The sequence below is a fragment of the Zeus faber genome (genome assembly GCF_960531495.2).
Source record: "Zeus faber genome assembly, chromosome: 1".
Classification (NCBI taxonomy): Eukaryota; Metazoa; Chordata; class Actinopteri; order Zeiformes; family Zeidae; genus Zeus; species Zeus faber.
Window position 1 is genome coordinate 37,003,319 of NC_137193.1, and position 24,557 is coordinate 37,027,875.

The 24,557-nt window shown below is 43.5% G+C and overlaps 2 protein-coding genes across 2 annotated transcripts in view; one reads left to right on the forward strand and one right to left on the reverse strand.

Annotated features, from left to right (window-relative positions):
- Positions 1–12,559: 12,559 nt before the first annotated feature.
- Positions 12,560–15,381, forward strand: rasl11b (RAS-like, family 11, member B). The gene is made up of 4 exons (XM_080012202.1): positions 12,560–12,905; positions 13,023–13,079; positions 13,197–13,273; positions 14,273–15,381. Exons 1-4 carry the CDS (start codon positions 12,791–12,793, stop codon positions 14,762–14,764), a joined length of 741 nt encoding a protein of 246 aa, XP_079868328.1. The 5' UTR covers positions 12,560–12,790; the 3' UTR covers positions 14,765–15,381.
- A 1,258-nt stretch (positions 15,382–16,639) lies between these two features.
- The window catches only part of scfd2 (sec1 family domain containing 2), a 109,123-nt gene continuing 101,205 nt past the window's right edge, over positions 16,640–24,557 (reverse strand). The window contains exons 9-11 of the mRNA XM_079999107.1: positions 18,778–18,897; positions 17,273–17,421; positions 16,640–17,001 (exon numbers count right to left, since the gene is read on the reverse strand). Of these exons, the coding sequence (XP_079855233.1) occupies positions 17,329–17,421; positions 18,778–18,897 (213 nt within the window). The 3' untranslated portion in view covers positions 16,640–17,001; positions 17,273–17,328. The remainder of the gene's footprint in view (positions 17,002–17,272; positions 17,422–18,777; positions 18,898–24,557) is intronic.

The following is a 24,557-nucleotide window of genomic DNA, read 5'->3' on the forward strand; positions in this document are numbered from 1 at the left end:
CATGTAACTTGGCCTGTTGGGATGTTTTTGATTGAAATAGCTTTTGATTTCAGTAAATATAGGTCATATTTACTGAAATAAAAAACGATTTCAACCCTAACCCTAATGCTGCAAATTCAACAAATGACCATTTTCAGTTCTTTACAACCTATAAAATGTTTTGAAACTCTGTTGTGCATAATAATTTTGAACAGTGCATTTTGAGTTTTTTATTTTTGAAAAAAATACTGTTATCATTGGGAGGTTTGTTCAATAACATTCGAATTATACCCTAATGGTTGATGACTTGAAAATGATGCTGACTGTCATTTGCATCCACTATTTAGGAAAATGAGAGAAAAATATCATTTGCATAATAATTTGGAACGCAGTGTATATATATTCTGCCTGCCACATGCTGTATATATACAGTTGTCCTTGCACAGTGTCACTTTTAGATAAAAAGCTAAATTTACTGCAGATCCTCACTGTTCAATAAGAGAAGCTCCAGAAGGAAGAACACACAGACGTTCAGTTCACTGTCGTTGGCTGAAACAGTCGGTGGCAAAGCAAAAATCTCTAGTCTTTTGTCTCCTAAAATTTTCACACACTCATGTTACTTCAGCACCTGCATGAGCATCATCTGCAGAAAAGAAAAACCACAGCAGTACTTTGAAGTGTTATGCACTGCTATATCAGGATACTGAATATGAGTACTTTAAGTATAAGCACTTTTACATTTTAACTTGAATAACCTTTACATTTAGAGTATGTAGTCATATACTCACAAAAGCTCAGAATACTTCCCCCACTTCTTTCCTCTGTTTAAGCTTCCAGGCGTGTGTGCGTGTGTGTATGTGTGTGCATGTGTGCTTGTGTGCCCGCAGGAGTCTTCTGGTTTTTTTTGCTTTGGCAACAATCAGCAGCAGTGATTATCTGCTTAACATTAACATGAGAACAACAAAAGGAAAAGAACAAACAGGAGGGAGCAAGGGAGGAAGAGGAGAGAGAGAGAGAGAGAGAGAGAGAGAGAGAGAGAGAGAGAGAGAGAGAGAGAGAGAGAGAGAGACTTTCATCCAAACAATGGTTTGAGTGTGCTTCAAATTGATGCTCTAGGGGGCGGGGCGAGGGGCAGATGGAGATTAGGCTCCGCCTGCTGCTCGTTGATCGGTATCTCTGTGTGACTGACGCAGGAAAACTGTTCCTTCCTGTTTGGGTTAAATTCAGCTCATGTTTCCATGATGTTTTCGCAGCATTTCCCTATTTGAGACCCTTGGAATTAAAGTGGTAATCTGTTAGATTATTTTGTAAAAATTAAATAAATCAGATTTCCAACATTTATCCTATATTTATTTAGCTGACAGTTATAAGAAACGGCCACTCAATGTGTTTTCTGCCAGTGCTCCTCTGTATGCTGTTCCCATTGTTGGTGGCCTGGTCCGCAGCAGCGTAGCCAAACTAGCCAAGTCAAACTTTGGAGAAAAGAATATGACATCTTATGCGAAACGAGGGGAAACCTGGATGTTGAAAACAAAAAGTTACAGTTTGAAATGGAATTCTGGGAAATGTAGTGAAATCCACCAACATAGACCATGTGATGGATCGACACTTTAATAAAACAATAAAATCAGAAGCATTGCAGCGTGGGAAGTGTCTGAGATCACAATCAAATTTAATCATGAAGTGCCTTTTAAAATCAAGAGTGAATTCAAATATTACCAACATTTTGAATTCCAGTATATTCATAAATATCATGACATCAAATACATACACAACATAAATGTATAAAGCACAATAAAAGACAGGACAAACATTAAGATGTAGAGGAAACCGCAATGTGTGTGTGTGATTGTGTGTGTGTGTGTGTGTGTGTGTGTGTGTATGTGTGTGTATGTGTGTGTGTGTGTGTGTGTGTGTGTGTGTGTGTGTGTGTGTGTGATAGTGTGACACATAGACAGCTCTGTAGAGGGTCTGATGCTCTGGTTTGACTCATCTTTCCCTTGCACAGAGACAAAGAAACTAATTCTTAAACATTTGATGAATTCATACCATTATTCCTAAATAATCTGAATTTGAAGGTCATGAAAAGGCTTCCTGTTCATGTTCACCCAGTTTAACATTTCGTATCGTATTATAAGATTCTTCCAGGCATGAATATGGGAATTATACTGTACTGTAATGTTTACGATTACAGGTAATAAGGATCTATAAAGGTTTTGACACCCTCGACCTGTTGTTTTGACCTCTTTTGGGGGTCCAAGTCTTAATTAGGGGGGTCAGATCCCCCCAATCTCCCACGTAATTCGAACCATTGTTATAGCTGGAGGGAATGGCCAAAGCTACTTTGTCAAAAAGAAGGGCACTTTATATGACAAAGTACTTTTAAAAATTTGAAGTACATTTTAGAGCAAGTCAAAATGGTACTTTCACTTTATAGAGTAATTTTGCATAAGGGTATTTGTACTTTTATTGAAGTAAAAAAATAAAATCCACCACTGGGAGAATCAGATTCTTTCTCACTGGATGAACTATGAAATCATATCTAGAAATCAAACAAATCACTGGTAAAAAAAAAACAAACCCTTAACAAACCTGGAATCAGCTGTTAGCTGATCCTAGCTCCTGGGAAATTAAGGGAATTCACCTTACAGCATCTCAAAATGTAAAATTATTTAAGCAATACCCTTACGCCTTTATAACAGCTTAAAATAAAAATACAAGAATTTGATGTTACGTTTTAAATGCAACTCCATCCAGAACGAAAATCGAATCGAATCAACCCCCAAAAATCCCTTTAATGTCCCTTTAAGGAAAAAACTTCAGACGTTTCACACGGATGCACATGCACGGAGCCTGCACAGGTGCCTGAGTCAGACTCAGCTGTCCCACAATGCACCTGTGATGCCTTACGGCCCCATTCAGCCTCTGAGATACCGTTTCCACTGCCATGGCAACAGCAGAACAAAAGCTGCTCTGTGCTCGTTATACCCAACAGGTCCTGGGTAAATATTTCTCTCTCTCTGTCTTTGGAACCAAACCGTCGCTTTCCAGTGAAACGCTGACTAACTGAGGAGGTCACTTCTTCATGTTTATGATGCGTCTTCCCTGAAAACACACATATACACACACACACAAACACACACACACACACACACACACACACGCGCGCGCTCCATCTCCTCTCATTTTGGCCGAATTCCTGAGTAAACCTTCTATTTATAACCAAAATTTCCGAACACTAATTTAGACTGGACGAGACGGACCTGAATTTGGAATAACAGCGAAGGATGACTTGAGTGCATGTGGGATCCAAGCACAAAGTTCTGAAGCATGATGCAGTTTCCCAGTTTCTCCTTTTCCTTTCCCCTGAACGGCAGCAGTCAGGACGCAGCAGTCAGGAGGCAGGAGGCAGGAGGCAGGAGGCACGAGGCAGGAGGCAGGAAGCAGGAGGCACGAGGCACGAGGCACGAGGCAGGAGGCAGGAGGCAGGAGGCAGGACCCAGGACCCAGGACGAGGCAGGACCCAGGACGTATCAGTCTCCAGGACAGACGGGGACTCATCCACATGACAACATCATAATAATAATAATAATAAAAATGTATTTTTTCAAGCAAAGTCGCCTTATAGCAAGGTTCAGGGAGCAATAATACGAATGCTGTTATTGAAAATCAGAAATTATTCTATATACTCCGAACCACATCCAACATGTCAGATATTGAGAGCATGTTTGTCTTTCATATTGACTACATGTCAATCATCACATCATATGTTCTGATCCTAAACTAACGAATTAACCAAAGTCCCATACCTTTGCGTGTCTTTCACCTGTGTCCATACTAACTTATTATTTAGAGGACCAAAGTAGTGATTACCATTTCCAAAATCATCGTAACACTGCATTGCACCAATACAGAGCACGACGGGACGATTGTGACCACGTTCTTCGGCGGAAGCTGTTGTCTCGAACCTGGATCAATTGAAAAGATTCTGATACAGCACCAATCCCTCAGGTTGACTCCCAGTGATCAAAAAGCAGGTCTAGGACCCGCAGCAGCTCCTGGTTTGATCTCCCTGAAGTCACTGGGCATTTCCTCCATGCACGTGGTGTGAGCGGCAGAGTTCCATCTGAAGCTGCAGGAACCAAGTGTGTGGCGCTGACGCAGGTTCCTCCTTACTCTTAGGTACAGAGCGTTTCCGCCACCACTTCTTCACCTCCTAATGGAGTTTCATTTAGAGCAGCGGAGGAGAGGAGAGGCTTGACATAGCAAAGAGGAAGTGAGACAGACACAAAAGTCAATAAAGGATGTTTCATCACTTCCCTCTGTTGTTTAGATCTGTGTTTACTTCCAGATCTTTGGATATATCATTTAATATAATATGAAAAAATATCTATGTTAAAATGGAATCAATTATATCAAATATTGGCAAGAATGGGAGATTCCCTCATCAGTTGCCCACAGAGTAGAGTAGAGGTAGAGTAGAGTATCAGTAGAATAGGGGTAGAGGAAGAGTTTAAAGAAGAAGAGTGGAGGAAGAGTAGAGTATAATAGAGGCTGAGTATAATAGAGCTAGAGTAGAGTAGAGGTCGAGTATAGTACAGTAGAATAGAGGTAGAGTAGAGGTAGGGTCGAGGTAGAGTAGAGTAGAATAGAGTAGAGTAGAGTAGAGTAGAGTAGAGTAGAGTACAGTCGAGTAGAGGTTGGGTTGAGGTAGAGTAGAGTACAGTAGAGTCGAGCAGAGTAGAGTAGAATAGAGGTAGAGTAGAGGTAGGTTGGAGGTAGAGTAGAGTACAGTAGAGTCGAGCAGAGTAGAGTAGAATAGAGGTAGAGGAGAGGTAGAGTGGAGTAGAGTAGAACAGAATCGAGAAGAGATAGATTTGAGTTCAGTAGATTCGGGGTAGAGTAGAGTAGGGGTAGAGTAGAGGTAGAGAAAGAGTTTAGGGAAGTAGAGTGGAGGAAGACTAGAGAAGATGTACAGTCCAGTGGAGGTAGAGAAAAGTAGAGTAAAAAAAAGAAAAAATAGAGTAGAGGTAGAGTGCAGTGGAGTAGATGTAGAGGTAGAGGATGGTCTTGGAACCAATTAAAAGAACCATGCGGGGCCCCCACGATGAGAAACGTTGTTTTATCGCCTCCCTGCAAGGAGCAACTTGTGCAGTAATGAGTAACACACACACACACACACACACACACAGACCTTGAGAATCAGATTCTCAGAGCACCACACCCTTCTTTTGTATGAAAATAATTATCTGCCACAGTTCACTTATGACACTGTTTGTTTGAGTGGGAGAAGGTGAACACAGTGTATTTGTCACTGTGTAAACCATTGTGTGTACATCTCGTGATTCAAATTTCATCTAAATCGATCCACACACGGAGAAGGAATTAGTGAAAAACCGACAAAATTTGACCGGAAGTAGTTGAACTTTCGTGCATCGCATTTGGCCTTTTTGTAAATATAAACGCAGTCTGTTCCATCAAACCCAGTGCTGTGTCCCTCCTTATTTTGCAGCATTCGAGACACTCGTAACACACAAACTGAAGGAGTCAAAAACAGTCAAAAACATATTCTGTGTTTGTGTCCTCACACATGGAAGTTTGCTTGCAGCTCCAGAGCAACGGGTCTGAATCCCGTTTTATTTTAGTCCCAAAAGTTGATGAAATGTCTCCAAGGGGCATGGAGTGCTTAGTCTGTTTGAATGGAACCGGGTCATTGGGAACTTCCACGCAGAGTGATTTCCTTCCACCGTGAGGCAGGACCTGCCATACCTCGCGAGGGATGCGACACAAGTCCTGGTTTAGGCGCTGGTCACCTCCCGTTTAGATACTGCACCACTCTTCTAGCTGTACTACCTGCCATTAGACCACTACTGACCTCTACTGAGCCCTAGAGACCTCGACTGACCTCTACAGACTCTACAGACACGTAATGACCGCTAACAACCTTTATAGACCCCTACTGACCTCTACAGACCCCTACTGACCATACAGACCCCTACTGACCTCTACCGACCTTTATAGACCTCTACTGACCTCTACAGACCCTACAGACACGTACTGAATGCTAACAACCTTTATAGACCCCTACTGACCTCTACAGACCCTACAGACCCCTACTGACCATACAGACCCCTACTGACCTCTACCGACCTTTATAGACCTCTACTGACCTCTACAGCATCCAGAATGCAGCAGCCCGTCTAGTGTTCAACCAAAATTCTCTCATGTCACTCCCCACCTTCCATCACTTCACTGCTTCTCTACAACACCTGGACCCTACTGCACTGACCTGTCTACCCCACGGGTATCTTGTTGCCCTTTACTGTCTAGCATACTTTTGTCTACTAGTACTGCTTGTTTCTAAAGAATGTTTAGCCGTGACATACAGTTGATTTGATACTGACAAAATGTACATATTGTTAGTTGCTTTGGACAAAAACAATCTGATCAATGACATAATGTAATGTCATGCAAAAATTTTCATTTTAGTAGATATATAATATTTAAAACCAGATACTGTCGATTTTTGATTCATCAGTATTTTGATAGGTGACCTGTCCTGCCTTTGTGTCTTCCTCCTCCCTATTCCAGTCTCCTCTCTCTGTTCGTCTCGGTGTCCATCTTGTCTAATTGTTGGACAAGCTCAAGTCAAGTTCTAATCCCTGCTCTTGGCTCCATGCTTGGCCGGGTGGTGCTGACGGAGGCGATCCGTCCGTCAGTCGGAACTCACAACATTTTAGTTTTCAGACAAAACGTGCGGACAGCTCACGTTCACACAATGAGACGGAAAAATAATATAATCAGCGAACAAACAGAGAACTGGAAGGTTTTTTTAGTTCCAGCCCTGACAGACGCACGGTGGAGTGTGAGGGAAGTCAACTTCAAGTCTTAATACTGGACGCCATAAAGCTGGAAGCCATACAGCCAAACAACAACTTATACTTATTTATCATTACTTATTTATTACTTATCTTCACCTTATCTATAAATCCTGATGGGTCCGACTAAAGTGCACGTCAAGATTGTTACTGCATGTCAAGGTCTGACTCAAAGGTGACTACCGACTTAATGTACTTATTGTGTGCAGTTTTTCTTGGTACTGCTAGTACTGCTCCTGCGCCTAAATGATGTAACGTGCTGTAACTCAGAAACAGCACTCAGCTGCAGAACAAGGTGCTTTTCAGATATTAACCTTTAATGTCTTTCAGTTGCATCATATCGTTGTAAAATGAGGATACAGTGATATTGTGACTCACGTCATGATGCACAACAGTATACACTGTATATTATATAGTATTTTAACTAATACTTATTTACTGCAGCCTGGTCGGGATTCCTACCCCTGTCGAACCTTCTCAAGGTTTCTTCCATTTTTCCCCAAAATGTTTCCTGACGCAGGTGGAGGGTCAGACTAGGGGGCACTGTTGCTTTCTATTTGACATATGAGCCTGTGCTATGATAAACGGCTTTAGAGACAAACTGGACATGATTTAACCCAGTTTTGTTTTGTAGATTAACGATGATCGTCGATGACGTTATGGTTTTGTTGTGATACCCCCACACATTGTGATGAGAAAAGTGACGCTGCTTGATGACATAATGGTTTAAAGCGTCTCATTCAAACCAAATTACATTAGATGTGAGGTTGGCTGTTTGTCCAGTGTCTCCTGGAATGACTGTAACTGTGAATAAAAGTATACACAGGTGGTCAGGGGAGATGTGACTGAATTCCTATGAAACCATTTCACCCACGAAGCTCAGATCTCTAAACACTGCGAGAGTCACATCACTTTGTTTTTAAGCTTCTCAGCATGAAAACAGGATGATCCCACAACTTCATCAAATGTGTGCTACCGCGCTCTCTGACAATCACAATTGCACACTAGTAACGACACACACGCACACAGACACACACACAAACAAAGACCCGCAAACACACACACACACACACACCCACACACACACAAAACACAAACACACACACACACACACACACACACACACACACACACACACACACACACACACACCCCTATCGCTCCAGGTTTTTCATCTTTTCTCTGAACTTCACAGTGCAAACAAGCATTCCTGAGGCTGCGCCGAGCTTTTGTCATGCACCCACCCACCCTGTTGACATGCAGCGCTATGCAAATGTAAAAAAAACAACACGGTGGAATGTTTGCATTTCAATAAGAAAAAAAACGGAACAGCGGCTTTTCACCGAAAGAATTCCAGAGGCTGACGGAGGATGACATGAAGTGATAGAAAATAAACTATGAAGAACAACAACAACAACTTTCAAGTGTCTTTCTGGGGGCGTGACCAGGAACAAGGGACACACCGGGACACATGGACACACCGGGACACATCCTCCATTTGCAGTAGATCCTGTTGAGGTGAAAATGGTTAGAAAATGCATTTCCGAATGTGGAGTTTGAAAAGGTTGCGCTAAGAGTAGTGAATAAAAAGCTGACGGCTGCTAATACCGTTGAAAACAAACATGATCGTAATCCAGCAGAGGACAATCCCAGTAGAATACAATATTATCTACTGTGATCTATTCTCATTCAACTAAACAAATGATCAAGGCTGAGGAGGTTTGGCCTGAGGGACTGGGCCATTCTCTATGTTTTCCCGCTAATAGCTGAGACCCAGGCCCTGGGGAGGGGCATAACACCCACCAAACACACACACACACTGGAAGAGGTAGGACACTTTGCTTCGTCGGCCGCCGCAGGAAATCAGCCTTCACTTATACGTCAACAGGGACTTCCTTCTGAAATGACAATTATGTGGATGTGGGTTGGTCACGCCCTCCCTGCTCTGGCCCTGCCCCCAATTAACTACATACCCGTTCCTCCACACCCACGGTGGTCCAATCACACCCGCAATACAAATCCTATCTCCATGTTGGATCCACGTGTCTCCCTGAGGGAAAGTGATGCTGATGGGACTGAAATAAGACTCATTCGTAACAAAGAGCAAGCAGCTTGAGGACGAGGCCTTTAATGGGGTTAAAGTGTAGTAAGGAAGAAGCCACAATGCTTCCACGCCACATGCAGCGTGACTTTGCAGGACGCGATGTGGAGGAGATCTGTGGTATTCATGTTCCATATCTGTTTTCTAAATTCATATTACTCTTTTTTTTTAAGTCTTAATCGTTTGCCCAATTGAACTGCATTGGCTCCCAGTGAGAAGCTGCAGCAGAGTGGTAGGTTGGTAAGTTCCTTAACACTGAAGCGTTGAGCAGGTTGTGTATGAACTGTTAGAAATGATGAAACCAACATTTTTTTTTCCACCCCAAGACCCGGGGTCCTCCAGCTCCTCAAACACTGCCAAAACCTCCACCACCTCCACATTACATTACCTCATTTAACAGACATTTTTGTCCAATGTGACTCATTATTCATACACTGATGGACGCAGCCATCGGGAGCAGCTATGGGGTTAAGTGTCTTGCTCAAGACACTGACCAGCATACTAGCAGGAGGAGCCGGGGATCGAAGTAGCAATCTTCCGATTACTAGACAACCTCCACCAGCACCTCCAGCACCTCCACCGTGCCTCCACCACGGCATCAGCTCTCAGTGAGAACGTCTCACCTGATCGTGTCCAACATCAGGACTTTCACTGTCATTCTGAGCCATCCTGTCATAGCTCTCTCTCTCCCGCTCCACGCCTCTCTCTCATGATTCAGTGGCAGGAAGCAACAGATGACGGAGAGATGTGTGTTACATAAACGTGTGAGCAGATGTTCCTGAGAGCAGGACCATTATGTTCTTAATGTCAAAAACAAATAAAGCCCCTCCAGCCATAAAAACACTTCAGCCATTCCATGTGTACACGTGTGTTTGAGTGTGTGTTTGTGTGTGTGTGTGTGTGTGTGTGTGTGTGTGTGTGTGCGTGCGCGCGCGCGCACCGTTTTCCATCGAATCCAAGGATTAATTTCATTTTTCTGCCCTGGCGTCTGTCATCGGCTCTGTTATCAGACATTCCAGAAAAATAAGATAACGACCGCCAAGATACCAGAAAAAGAGAGAGAGAGGAGGGAGGGGGAGGGAGGGAGAGCGGGAGAGAAAGAGAGATCGAGAGATGGAGGGAGGGCAAAAGAGAGAGGAGAGGAGAGGGGGAGAGAGCGAAGGGGAGAGAGACAGGGGGAAAGGAAGTGAGGGAGAGATGGCAGGATGGGGGCGAGAGGGAGGGAGAGACAGAGGGGTGAGAGAAAGGGAGAGAGAGAGCGAGGGAGAGAGAGAGAGCGAGGGAGGGTGGGGATGGAGTGAAAGGCAATAAAAGACTGACTGGCGCAATTAATAAATAAAAAGTAAAGTTCAGTGGAATTTGACTGGACAACGTACAGTAGTACTGAGTGGAGATAAAGAACGATTGATTTTTTTTGTCTCCATGTCTCAAAATCATTCCTCAGATAAAACCATGGAGCAGGCTGAAGCTTCCTGACACCATAGTGTGATTCAGGACAAGAATGATCAATAAAGGGAGATGGTGGATAGGTAGATGCTTTATTCTCTAGTCTCGCAGCTCACATCTAGACAGTCGCAAAATAATAATAATAATAATAATAATAATAACGCAATACGATAAAAATATAAAAAAGAAAATGGAAATATATGGAAGGATTGGATAAATGATGAACAACAAATATAACCTGAAAATAAAGAAAACTATAAAAAAAAAAGATAAACATGAAAAGGATGTAAAAAAATAAAAGATCAGTTGTTACATACAATCATTTATGAAATAAACAGTGAAGCAGAACGGTTAACTTAAGATAGAAACAGTGAGGGGAGTACTGAATAATGTAGTACTTTAGGGAGTACTGAATAATGGAGCACTTAAGGGAGTACTGGATAATGTCATACTTTGGGTAGTACTGGATTATATCTCACGTTGTCACAGCATTTTGTTGTCTTCCTCAAGCTGCAGTTTGTAGTTACAGGGGACCTAATTTGAAAAACTCACTTTTTCAGCGCTTGTGCACATCCATTTGGGTCTCTCAGGGGCCGACTAACACACAAATTGTCAAATAAGACAACACAGTCGGTCTCTTTTCCAGTCTTTCTGCCTCGGTCAGAAAACATATAATCCAACAAGCCCTTCAGATTTGTCTCCCAAGCCTATGTCACGTTGGTTTCTTTCTAAAAAAATAAAAGTCTATGCGGTACATAGACTGTAGGCTGCGATGCGCGATCCACTGTGCGTTTCTCCAAACAAAACCAATTAAAATAGTGTGTTTTTCATGTAAATGCATATATTTATTGTATTTATTTTATTTGATGTTGTTAAATACCTCCATGTCCAAGAGTCCCGGTGTGGTGTCCATGTCCAACCAAGAGCTTGGAGAACGGCAACAAAAGTTGGAACAAACCTTTAAATTAGGCCCTGTACATCTAATATGAGTGAAGATTCAGCAACTGGGTTGCTAATTTCTCGCCCCAAATTTGTTCAGAAAATTACCGAAAATATACAATCGAACCCGGAAGTAAAGCTCAAACCCCATTGGCTCACAGTACTCTTGGCCTCAGAAGGGTGGTCCCCCCACATAAATGGTTTTGAGGCATGTTAGAATGGCTAGAACGCATAATCTGAGTAGTCATTTCAGCAAATAAAACATCAACAATATGTTTGGGGACCTCAGATACGTATATTAACCTGTAATAGGTCTACTTTAAAGTGGCAGGACAAGATCTGTGTTTGCCGAGGACCCCCCGCCAGGAACCTTCACACCCTCTGGGACAAGCCCGGACAGGCCCAGCTCTAGTTCCAGGTCCAGAGCTGCAGCTCCTTGGAGACAATGAAGCTACAGGAGGAGCGGGACAAGCAGCTAGAGACCAGAAAGTAAGCAATAAAAAAGGTGTAAAACTCACAGTATGGACTCTAGTTATTTAATTCAAATAATTTTCGGTTTTGTTCCTCTGCTCCTTTGCAAACGAGGCTCTTTCCCTCAATGAGGATTTATTTATGCAGCACATACTACCCACATTTTATTTATGAGGCACATTCCATACAGAGGAGTAGCATTGGAAAATGTATTTAGTAAGTACTTATTTAATAAGTAAAAGTACTCGGACACGACATTACTTAAGTTAAAATGAAAGTACCACATTGACATTTCTACTGAAGTAAACGCATATACGCGCTTGCTGTCAAATGAATTCAAAGTATTGAAAATAAAAAGCACTTGTAAAATCCAGTGCCCTGATATAGCAGAGTCTGTTAGTGGCTTTTACTTTGCAGATCCTGATTATTTACAATATAATATACAATATAATATATGGTATTCTTTTGACATAACAGAACTAAGTATAGGAATGTGATTGTGTTTGAAATGCAGTAGAAAATGTCTCTAAAACGGAGTATATATATGTACTGGAAACATGGACTTTGTTACTTTCCAACATTTCAAGTTGAAGTTCCTTTATATCACGAACACAATGACATATTGTAAAGAAAGTTGAATCCCATCGTTTCTTACATTTTTGGCAAATGTCTGCAAACCAGTCTCCAGCCACTGATTCATACAGGAAGCGGCTCTTGCACCTGATGCAGGATCAGCGTCCTGCGGACCCCACATGGAGGGGGCGGGGCCTGGCGAAGGGCTGCGCACGGGACAGCAGCCAATCAGCGGCGAGGGAGCGGCAGCGAGGAGGAGTATAAAGCGGCGTCTCCCTCGACGCGACGCGAAGCTGCGTCCTCTCTGCACCGAGTGACCTCTTCGCCTGCTTTTGGACTTTGCGAAGATTTTTTTTATTTAGCAAAAAAAAAATAAAAAAAGCGGAAATCCCTCTCTCGTAACATGCGTCTGATCCACAACATGAGCAGCATTGCGGAGTGCTCCGGGCCGGAGCCGAGTCCTTCCAGCCGGGTTATCAAGATCACGGTGGTCGGTGCCGGCGGAGTAGGAAAAACAGGTAAAAAAAAAACCCCACAAAGACTGAACCGGGCTTAGAGTCCACATATATCATATATATATATTTTTTTTTTAAATGACCTGCTTCATTTAGCGCTTTTCTTTCCTCTTTCCGCAGCTCTCATCGTCAGATTTCTGACGAGACGCTTCATCGGAGACTATGAGCGGAACGCAGGTGAGTTGTGAGCCGTCGCTGCGGTTAAAACGCAGAAACGAGAACTGCCGCTTGGTGCAGGGAGCCACGACACACCTGGAGGTTTTAATTCTCACCAATGACCGTGTTCATCTGCAGGAAACCTGTATTCCAGAGAGGTCCAGGTGGAGGGGGAGCAGGTGGCCATCCAGGTCCAGGACACCGCCGGAGTTCAGGTCAGTTTTAAAGCGAGAATCCGTCATTATTTAGTAAAAAAAAAAAAAAAAAAAAAATCCAATGCTTTGGAATTTTATTAGAAACAATTGAATGGAATTGTTGCGATGCGAGTGCTCCTATATGCTGTTTACCATCGTTGGTGGTGGACCCCGCCGCCAAATACGATGGAAAGGGGGTGACTTTGTTTTGGAGCAAAGAAAGTGAAGGGGGGGAACAAAACAACTTTAAAGTCTTGAATGGAATCCTGGGACTGATGCAGATGGTCTGAATTTTTACTTTAAATTAGTAACTTTACGCCACCCTTATACAACACCGTTACAACTCCTCCTCTCTGAATGAACGGCATGCAGCGTAGCGGTTCAGGGCTGCTTCTCCGGCCCCTGGAGCCTCCTCTCTTTGGGCGCCGCTCCAAAGACGCAGATTCTTTTCCTTTTTTTTGTTCCAGACTCAGACTCAGTCTGTCTGCGGAGGAACCGATCCCACGCTGAGGGAGTAACTCTATCGCTTGGCTCCCACTCACATATTCAAATCATTACAAACGACCTGTTGCATAACGTTTTGGAAGTGATGCATTTTACTGACATTACTTTACATTTCCAGGCTTATTTGTTAAATTGCTCTTAGAAATAGTCCCTATGTGCCTGTCTACTCTGCCCAACCGATTTAATACTTTATTTGGTGTTAATGCAACCCCCCTCCGCTTAAATTAAATACCACCGTCATAAAGGGATTGAGATCTTTAATCTCTGCATTACACGAAATATATTTGTAATGGATGTCAGATGGTAAACTGAAAAGTTAGCCACAATTGTCATTATGTACAAAATGTCGATAGATAGTATAGTAGCGGGAGATCCTGCACAATACCCAGCACTCTCTTCTATGCTGTGAATTCTGGGGGTAAAATATCTAGAGTAGAACCATCCATCTTAAAATCTATTTGTATTAATACTATGTTATTCAGGACTCATCTTAACCAGCTCCTCTCCCCCTCCCAGATGACTGATAACGCCGTCGGACTCCCAGACCATGTGACCTGCTCCGTCCAATGGGCCGACGCAGTGGTTCTGGTCTACTCTGTGACGGACCGCGGCAGCTTCGACCAGATCGAGCGCCTGCACCGCCAGGTGGTCCATGCCGGGGAGCCCGCCGCGCCCCCCGTCATCCTGCTGGCCAACAAGGCCGACCTGCTGCACTTGCGGGCTGTGGATGCCCAGCAGGGCCTCCTGCTAGCCGCCTCGCTCGGCTGTGCCTTCTACGAGGTCTCTGCCAGCGAAGACTACGACCAGGTCCACGGCGCCTTCCACCGGCTGTGCTGCCAGCTGGCCAAGCAGCCGGCCCTGCCCCCTGGCCCAGGCCACGCCCCCCCAGCGACTGAGAAACGGCGCTCTCCCCTCATCCCCAGACCCAAGTCGCCCAACATGCAGGACCTGAAGAGGCGCTTCAAGCAGGCGCTGTCGGCCAAGGTCCGGACTGCCACGTCCGTGTGAGGCGGGGGAAGCACAGGATGGAGGATATGATTCCTGCCTCTCATTTTGTGTCACCGTCCTCTGTGGCTGATGGAGCCGCCAGGTGTTCTGGTACCCAGACGGTGCTTGAACCTGGACACAGGAACCGACCTCCTGGATGGAGTAAGATCTCCCAAGATCTGCGGTGCACTTCAGATCTGCCTGCAGTGACTCTGGAAGCTCTGCTTGGTGTGAGGTGCTTCCCTCTGTGGATCGACACCAGAGGAGACAGGATTTAGTGGGTTCGATCCTCGTCTGGGTTTGTTCTAGACAAAAACACTACAAACTGAAATCCACACAAGTGGCCTCCCCAGGCAACAGCGGCTGTGAAGACCAGCGGTGGGTATTTTTAGCCACTGCCCATTGTGATGCTCTTTAGTATTTGTCCAGATAAGTGTCGTATAATTGTCTCAACTGCAGCGACGAGCAGTTTGAATGTCTCATGGTCTGAGGATCAGGTCGCTCCAGGACCATCACAGAAGTTACACATGCATGTAGCATGAAGCGTGTGCTTTTATCTTCTGCTGCACTTCATCAAACTGAAAGAGTGGTTATTTACGTTGTCATTTCACTTTTTTGCTTAAAATAAAAGACTATTTCACAAATTCTCTTGCTCTCGCTCTTATTGTTGAATATTATTGGAGAAGTCTTCATTCACTTTTATGCCTCTGCACTGCATTTTTGGCCATAATTCATACTCTAATTACGGCTGAATTTCACACAAATGTGTTATAGGATAAAGTAACCTTTTGGTTATAAAATGTCAACTTTACTGTGACAATGTTCTGCAAAACACTTCTGGTCAATATTCAATGCCATAACTCTGAACAGAAGGTAGATTGTGAAACATATCACATTTGGTGAGATACTGGATTGGGGAGTTAGGAATCTGGACAGACATGGATGTAAACTGCAACTTGACAGGTTAGGTTATATTTTTGTATTCCAAGTAAATACCTGTTAAAAAGTGATGGTACTTTTACTGAAGTACTTGTCATATCCAGTGTCCTGATTTATCAGTCTGATGATGCAGATGCCGCATGACTGCAGATGAAGTAAATTTACAAGGATATATTAACCATAAAAATATCTGACATTTCTTTGGAAGTACTTGCACTTGGTTACCTCCAGGCCCTGCTCTCTACAGGAGGTTCGTGAGGCTCCACATCGTTCCAAACACTGAGGGTGAAGCTGTTTTCAGCCATAAAGAGGAATGGGTGTGTGGGTGAAGGGAATCCTGACTCAATCCAGTGAAATGAAATGCAAATTGGACTCCAATGAAAATTGTGATGACTGAACAGAAACCTTTCAGAATCCTGAGCATCCTACAACTTGTTTTGACCCCGGAAACAAACGTTGACTTGAGAATCATTAGGCTTATTGTATATTGGTATATCTTATTGTTAAATTGAAAGTTTATTGTATATTTTTATTGTCCAGCTAAATTGATAGGTTTAGTGCATTTTTTAAATTTTTATTTTATATTACTTGTATAAAAATAAAAACTTCTGTATTGTTACTTTGTAATTAAAAGTAACAGTTAATATCTACATGTCATATCTAAAGATAGTAGGTAATATAATTATTAATTTCTTGATTGAACTCATGTTTTTTATGTTCACAGTAAACATCTCACTGAGTGTTTTTAGGAACAAATCACTTCTTCTCCCTCCAGGATCCAGGAACAGCTGATCAGATTAAGCACTTTTCCAATAAAACCACTTGCGTGAGATGCTGTGGAGAGGATGGAGGGATGGATGTAATTATTCATAATCCACATCCAAGCCGGGGACAGTCCGTCCTGGTCTGTCAGACTGAGACACGAATCCTCTCAGTTCCTCTGTCCTGTTCCTCTCTGCTCCCATGAGGCTTTATTCAGTTTACAGGGGGACAATATGAAGGAATTCATCATACATTTTTAACTATATTGAAATGCTGTATGAATCAAGACATGTTCAATCCCATGTTAAAAAATGGACTATGATTCCCCATCCCTGGTTTAGAACAAGGAGTGAAGAGAAAGACGGAAGATAGAGGGGATTGAATTTCTACATGGAGAGGTGTTAAGACCCCCAGGAGCAGATCCCCCATTTCTGTTTGATGGGTCCAAAGATCTCAAGGTCCAACTCTCTTCTCTGGTTCTTTCCTCGTGGTGAATCCACTTCTTATTGACTATACAGGCCAGGGTGTCCATGGAAACGTTCCTCCAGGTTCCAGACCTGGAGGTATATGAAAATGTACTTCTGATTCTGAAATGTAGTGCAGTAACAGTTGAAAGTCTTTGAAAATGGATATACTTAAATGAAAACAGATACTTGAAAAATGAACTTGAACTTAGTTAATTTCTACCAACAGTCGAGCAAGAGAATGTTCAAAATAAATTCATTTATTTACTCTTCAGTTTAATTCCGTTTAACACATGATGAACAGGAATGTTTTTGGCTTGAATAATCAGGATTTGATCTGCCACACGTCTCCTCCCCATCTCACCAGTCTATTGGTGACTGTGGGGGCGTGCACGTGGCTGTACGTGCCCACGTGCACGCTCACACGGCAGAAGCAGGCAGGAGGCGCTGGGTGCAGAATAGCAGCTCGGGGATGTCCAAGGGCCTCAGCATCCTGGAGGAGAGGGCCAGGACCTGGAACACAGGGAAAGATGTCAGGACTGCGCCCCATCTGGTCACTGGAGGAATTGCAACCTGCTGGGTACACTACACAGGCCAAATAAACCCCCTGATCTCCACCGACATTTTAATTTTTAGGGTTATTGTACATGGGGAATTTATCCCACCTGTAGTTAGTGTTTAATGTACATTGCCAAATGTCCTTGTTTTTTTTTATTGTTTTTTTTGTTGGTTAAGTTTTAGGTTTATATATATTGTTTATCATTAGGTTTATTGTATATTGCCATATTTGTCATTGCTTGTTGTACATTTTTAGGGTTATTCTATATTCTCACTACATTTACATTGCCATTTTTCTTGTATTACTTTATTATTATTGCCTATTTTCTGTTTCTCTCCATCTATCTATCTATCTAAAAAAGTAAGTAAGTTAACTTTTTGCCCAAATGTCAACATTACTACATCACATTTCTAAAACTTGTTACTTCAAATTTTAACTAGAATATTTTGGTTATTTTCTGCAAAACTGTGAATTAACTTGTCCAATTCGTATTCATCATTCAGTTCAAAAAGCTTTCTTTAATTTATTTTATTTCTGTGTTCGTAAATGTCTAAGAATGTCTCAGAACAGACCGCACTGGCTGTGCTCATGTGGTCTATTCTGAGGTGAGTTTTTGTGTGTGGTACTATGTGTATAGTACTGTGTGTGTAGTACTGTGTGTGTGCTGATTCTCTTTCTTCTCTGATTGCAGATGGCTTTGATCCTGACCAGCTTTTCATTTGTCTCTTTTATCACACAGCACAACCTGATCACTCTCCCTCCCTCTCTCTCCATCATGGTGAACACCTCAGTAAGGTGAGGTGCAGCCTGAGAAATGAGATGATAGCTGCTCTCGCTTCCTGAATGTAGGTCAGTCAAAGGAGTGTTCTGCTTGTTAGCAGTTAGAAAACACTTCCTGGGTCGATCTGATGTTCAGATGGGTATATAACCAGTCTGAGAGGTATAGAACCAGCCCTAACGGTATATAACCAGTCGGAGGGGTATAGAACCAGCCGTATAGGTATATAACCAGTCTGAGGGGTATAGAACCAGCTGGACGGGTATATAACCAACTAGATAGAAATATAACCAGCTAGACTGGTACATAACCAGTCTGAGGGGTATAGAACCAGCCGGACGGCTATATAAAGAGCCAGATGGGTACATAACCAGCCAGACTGGTACATTACCAGTCCTAGGGGTATAGAACCAGCCGGACGGGTATATAAACAGCCAGATGGGTATATAACCAGTCTGTAATCAGTCGGATGGGTATATAACCAGATAGACGGGTGTTTAACCAGTCTTTTTAAAGAAGCTGATAGGCTCACCTGAGTCCCGGGTTTGTGAGCGGAGACGACCTCCCTGATGAGCCTCAGCTCTGATGGCGTGACTCCACCCACCAGGAAGAGGAGGAGAAGTGGGTGGTCAGTCGGGTGGGGGCGGGTCACCTGGAAAAACGCATTGCCATAGTCATGATCAGCAGAGGAAGTGATGTTTGAATCAAAAATGACGTCACATCGACATTGAACTGGATAATAACGGATGAACCGCTACTTCTACTTCTACCTCTACTTCCCTCTAATCTGCTTCTACTCTACCTCTACAAATGTGTACTTCCTCCATCTAACATCTGGATGCTGCATCGGTTGATAACATGGCTGGCTGTATTGACCCAGATATCCAAAATGGTATTCATGACCAACCGGTCAGTGTGACCGGCTAGAACACAGGCCTCAGCGACGTGGACCTCAAGTGCACACCTGTTGATTGTTTCAACTCACACGTGTACACATACATGCAGCAGAACACACACACTGTCACACTGCTGTTAGACATCAACATAACACAAAGTCTCAACCAAATATCCCCAAACGGTTGTGCTGAGAGGCTGCTCGTCGCCTGCTGGGTGTGATTGGCTGGGTTTGTGTGTGCGTGTAGGGTGGGGTGCGATTGGCTGGCGATCGTCCTGATGGGGCCATCTGCAGAGTGTGAATGCCAGCAAGTGAACACGTGTAGCAGCAGGTGGGAAAGAGAGCGTGTGTGTGTATGTGACTGTGGTATGACTCAACATGTGCTACATGTGCATACATCCTCATCTCTGTTTGGATTCACACACACACACACACACACACACACACACACACACACACACACACACACACACACCGCTGTTAAGCTGCAGCCTTGAATATCAGTTTTTTTTTCATTCTGTAGAATTCATGTACAAACACAATGTCGTCTGTCTATATAAAATGTACTTTCTCAATAAAGTGTGCTAAGTGAAATTCTGGTAAAAACACCATAATATAGATCAAAATATTTGACATTCTACCTGGTTGTAGGGAACCATGTGTACTACCATTGATGAAAATAAAAAATTACAACATTTTATTGAATTAATTTAAGATGAAAATGCAAAAAAAAAAGGGGAGGTTACTGAGCCAATATTGCAAAAATATTTCAAAATTATAGCAGAAACTGGGGTCATGTGACTCAGATATGGTCCAAAGTAGAGGGCAAAAGAGATTGGGAAATATTCTTTATCGATATATTAATTAAGCCAAATTAAGCTACATTTTCCCCATTGTGGCAATTATGACTATGGCTATTTTTTTTTAACCATCGATAATATTTATTCACTTCAAATTTACAGGATCAACACGTCGCCCTATGACCTGAATTGATTTAGATAATTTACATTTACATTAGTCATTTTAGCCACATTAAGGAATTTGTTCAATTATTTAAGATATTTCCAGCTTTTGACTGCTTGTGACATCTCATGATCTCCAATATCTGGATACATTTTCCAATATTTTTTATTAGAATTTTAGCTCATTACGCCTCGTTAAGATCACTCTTTTGGCTCATTTTCCGCTTTATTTATTCATAAAAGTGTCCATTTCATATGAATCTTCTTCATCTTCTTACTTCTGATAGTTCATCTGCAGGAGAGGAGGCCAGCACGCCGGGCCACATGTGTGTGCGCAGGTGGTGCGCATGTGAGTTAAGCCCGCCTCCTGTCCCCAGGACACAGCAGCTGCATCACAGACGCTGACATGTGTCGCCCCATGCTGCGGTCGAGTAAATGGTGACATCTTGATATTAATGAAGTTAATCAAATGAATCACTCAACTGTGAGTAAAATGTACATTATCCTCCAAAAACCACTCAGAGTATAGGTTTTAAAAGAGCAATATTTTATTTATTATTTTTAACACCCTGTTAAAACACAGACAGTTGCACCACATACAAGACACACTGAGATACATTTTTATTGAATTAATAGTGTTATCATCTCATCTAAATCCCAATGGTACCATGTAGACAATAATTACAGTCACCAATGGCCTTCAAAACCCTGCCTTTGACTAAAGATTTAAGTTCTGCTCTAGAGATCCGAGCAGAGAACCAGGACCAGCGGCAGGAGCCTTCGTCATGACCTTTATGGCCCAGACCTCCATGGTTCAGTCCTCCTGGTAAAGACCTCCTGGGTGGTTTCTCCTGTTCCAGCCCCCAGGATCCAGACCTCCTGGGAGGGCTCTTCTGGTCTAGACCTGGGTGGGTTCTCCTGTCTGGACAAACATTCTTCATCTGAATCCAGGCCACGGTTACACAACTGGAGTAGTTTTTAGTTTAAACGGATCCAGATGTTGGAGCATCCCATCGACAGGGAAGAACTTTGGAGTGGAGCAGGAATGTGACTGTGTGGAAGTCCATAATCCATCCCTCGTCCGTGCACGTGTGTGATGGCACTTGGCCAAACGGAATAATTCATCATCATCAGGATGACTCTCACGCTACGTTGGTGCAGATATCTGCTTCTATGTTGACAAGGCACTTCTCAAACACGACCCAATGCATTTTGAGGACAAGACGCTGGTAAAGGTTTCTATGCTGCATTGCCATGACAACATGCTGAAAGGTGAAAGTGGAGCGGCGATATGACGATACAGGACGTTTGAGAAGACATCGATCTTTAGTACTAATGCACACTGGACGACAGTAAGAACACGTACTTCAGGTGTGGGGACACACTGCTGCCTGTAGAGGGCCCATACTGTACTCAAAAACAAGATGAGACTTTAAAATAATTATTCCTGTTAATATAAAACTGATAAAACACTAACACACTCCTGCCATAGTTCCTCTGAGCAGCTCTTAGCTAGACTCATTCAGGTCAAACTCCCTGGGAAAGACTCAGTGTTTTCTGCTGCTTAACTCTGTTTTTCTCTAGCGGGTTAATGGGTATTTGAACCCTGTTTCTCGAACATGATTCCAGCAAATCAAAACATGGCCAAACACTCAGAAAACGATTCCTTCCTCAGAAAAAATGCTTTAAATTATCCTTTCATCCACGCACCACAAAAGCAATATGGATTAGGAGATATATGTACAAATAATAAATAATATATATATAATAATAATATATAATACTGTAACTCATATCGACATTATGATTATTTGTTTTGTCAACCTCCTTCATGTGCAGGTTTTTGCTGTCTGCACGGCAGTGAGACGCTCCTACAGCCACTATACCACTAATATTAAGATAAGATAAAATAAGACTTATTAATTCCTGGAGGGAAACGCAGCATTATTACTAGTAAACTAGTCGTAATGCTGCAGTCCAGGGAGACACTGAGTGAGACACCAGTTGATAACCTGCTTACACGGAGTCTCTGATCATCCCGAGCTGCTTGAAAACAGGAGCACTGAAGGGAGACCTCCACAGGAGGGACGTGAAAAGGAAATCATCCGTTGTCTCCCTCTGATACTACTACTGTTCTCTTCAGGCTAGATGACCCGCCGGTCCCATCAGACCTCTACAGACCTTTATAGACCTTGACTGACTTCTATAGACCTCTACTATGAAACCACAAACCATGCACTGCTGGACGTGTTGGTGGAATAGCCACATTTCACCGCCGAGACAAACCATCCCGCCACCATCCTCCTTTGAACACCTTGCTTTCAAACTGTCTGGTCCTATACCTCTGGTTACTGCTGTTATTAACTGCACACCCAAGCCAAACCCTGTCTTTCCCTCTGACCTGTCCCAATACCTTACGCAGCTCTGTGCCATTTCACCATCCATCCTGCTACTTTGCGACTTCAACATACACGTAGATTCAACGGAATGTAAAACATCAACTGAACTCCTTGAAATTCTCAACTACTTCAGCATTACCCATCACATTGATTTCCCTACCTACCGAGAACCCACACTGGACCTTTGCTCCTCTGCCATCAGTACCCTCTCCAGCACTGACCTAACCATGACTTTCCCACCTCTCTTACTAAGCAGAAACGCTCCAATTATTCCGTAACTTCAAATCCCTCCAGCCCTCCTCTGTCTCCTCCAGTCTGGCTAATGCTGTCTCCTACCACCCCCTTACCCACGTCTCCTCCTCCACTGAACTAGTAAACACTTACAATGACCCACTTTCCTCCTGCCTTAATTATCTTGCTCTGGTAAAAAAAAAAAAAAATCTGTATCCTTCACACACTCCGCTCCCCATCAAAGCAAAGGGTCGCCGCCAGCTGGAACGTCTTGCCAAAAAAAACGGTCTCACTGTCCACTCAGAATAACAACGACACCCTCAAAATAGCATGCTCCTCCCACTACTCCTCTGTCATCCTCCAGTCTGGCTGCAACAATCCCAGCATTTCTATTCACCACCATCAATGAACTCCTAAAACCGATGGACAACATCTCAAACCACTGCACCACTAATAAATGCAGTTCATTCCTATCGTTTTTTCAGAGTAAACAATACACAACCAACTAGCCACCTCCTCCACCACCTTTCCTTACCTGGAACCCAACCAACTAGTACATGCAAACCACTCACTCACATCCTTCACTGAAATCTCCACAGCCGACTTGCCCTCCATAATTGCCAGCATGAAGTCCTCAACCTGTGCCTTGGACCCCATCCCCTCCACCCTAGTCAAGGCCTGTCTCCCCACTCTCTACCCACTTCAGTCGAAGCAGTTAACTCCTTGTCCACTGACCTTGTCCCCCCCAAACTAAAACCTGCCGCTGTTACTTGCTGTTCATACTAAAGAATCCTGGACGTGACCCAAATGCCCCAAAAAATTACAGACCCTTCTCAAATCTTGCCTTCCTTTAAAAAATCCCAGAGAGAGCTGTTGCTGCACAGGACCCACCCTGACTCCAAAAACCCTTTATGAACAATTCCAATCTGGCTTCCATTCCAATCACATTACCGAAACCTTTCGACTCAAAGTCACCAATGACATACGCCTCTCAACCAATTCTGGTTTTATAACCATCCTCATCCTCCTCAACCTTAGCGCCACCTTTGACACCATCAAACATTCCATCCTCATCTTGCGGCTTCAGTCCTCCATTGGCATAACCAGCACCACCCTCTCCTAGTTAAAATCCTACATCTCCTAAATAAATCTCAATCAACAATTGCCAGTGCTTGGTCCCCTCCCACTTCATCCTGTACATGCTTCCCCTTGGTCACATTCTCCTTGTCCACATCCTCATTCTTCCTTAAAGGAGTCCAACGCTTGCAGCCTACGAGAGTGCCCCTAGTGCTAGATGACTGTTAAGCTGTTCTTCTGGCAGTGTCCTCAGCCAAATGAAACGCTGGAACTCAGACGGCTCAGGAGTTACCCTGTGGCCCAAGCCATCATTCCTGCTATAGAGGCTCTCCCCTGTCCACATAAACCAAGTAATTGAATTGGCTGCTTTCAACCCACCACAGGACGGAGGTGAGACTATATTGTCCAGTAAGGGCACTCGGAGCTAATGTTGGCGCTATGGCAGACATTTGCCGGACAGGCCAATTATTTGTTTGTTATGGAGGGTGTAGGAAGGGTTCTGCACTGTTTAAGCAGAGGCTGTCTCATTGGATCGTGGATGCAATATCGCAGGCGTACAGGACTAAGGGCTGTCCTCCTCCCGCTGGTGTTACAGGCCACTCTACCAGAAGTGTAGCCACATCATGGGTAGCCCTGAAGGGTGTGCAGTTGAAAGACCTCTGCACTGCAGCTACTTAGGCATCCCCCTGCACTGATACTACCGGGTCAAGGTTGCCACTCCCAGTGGCATAGGAGTGGCTGTTCTACC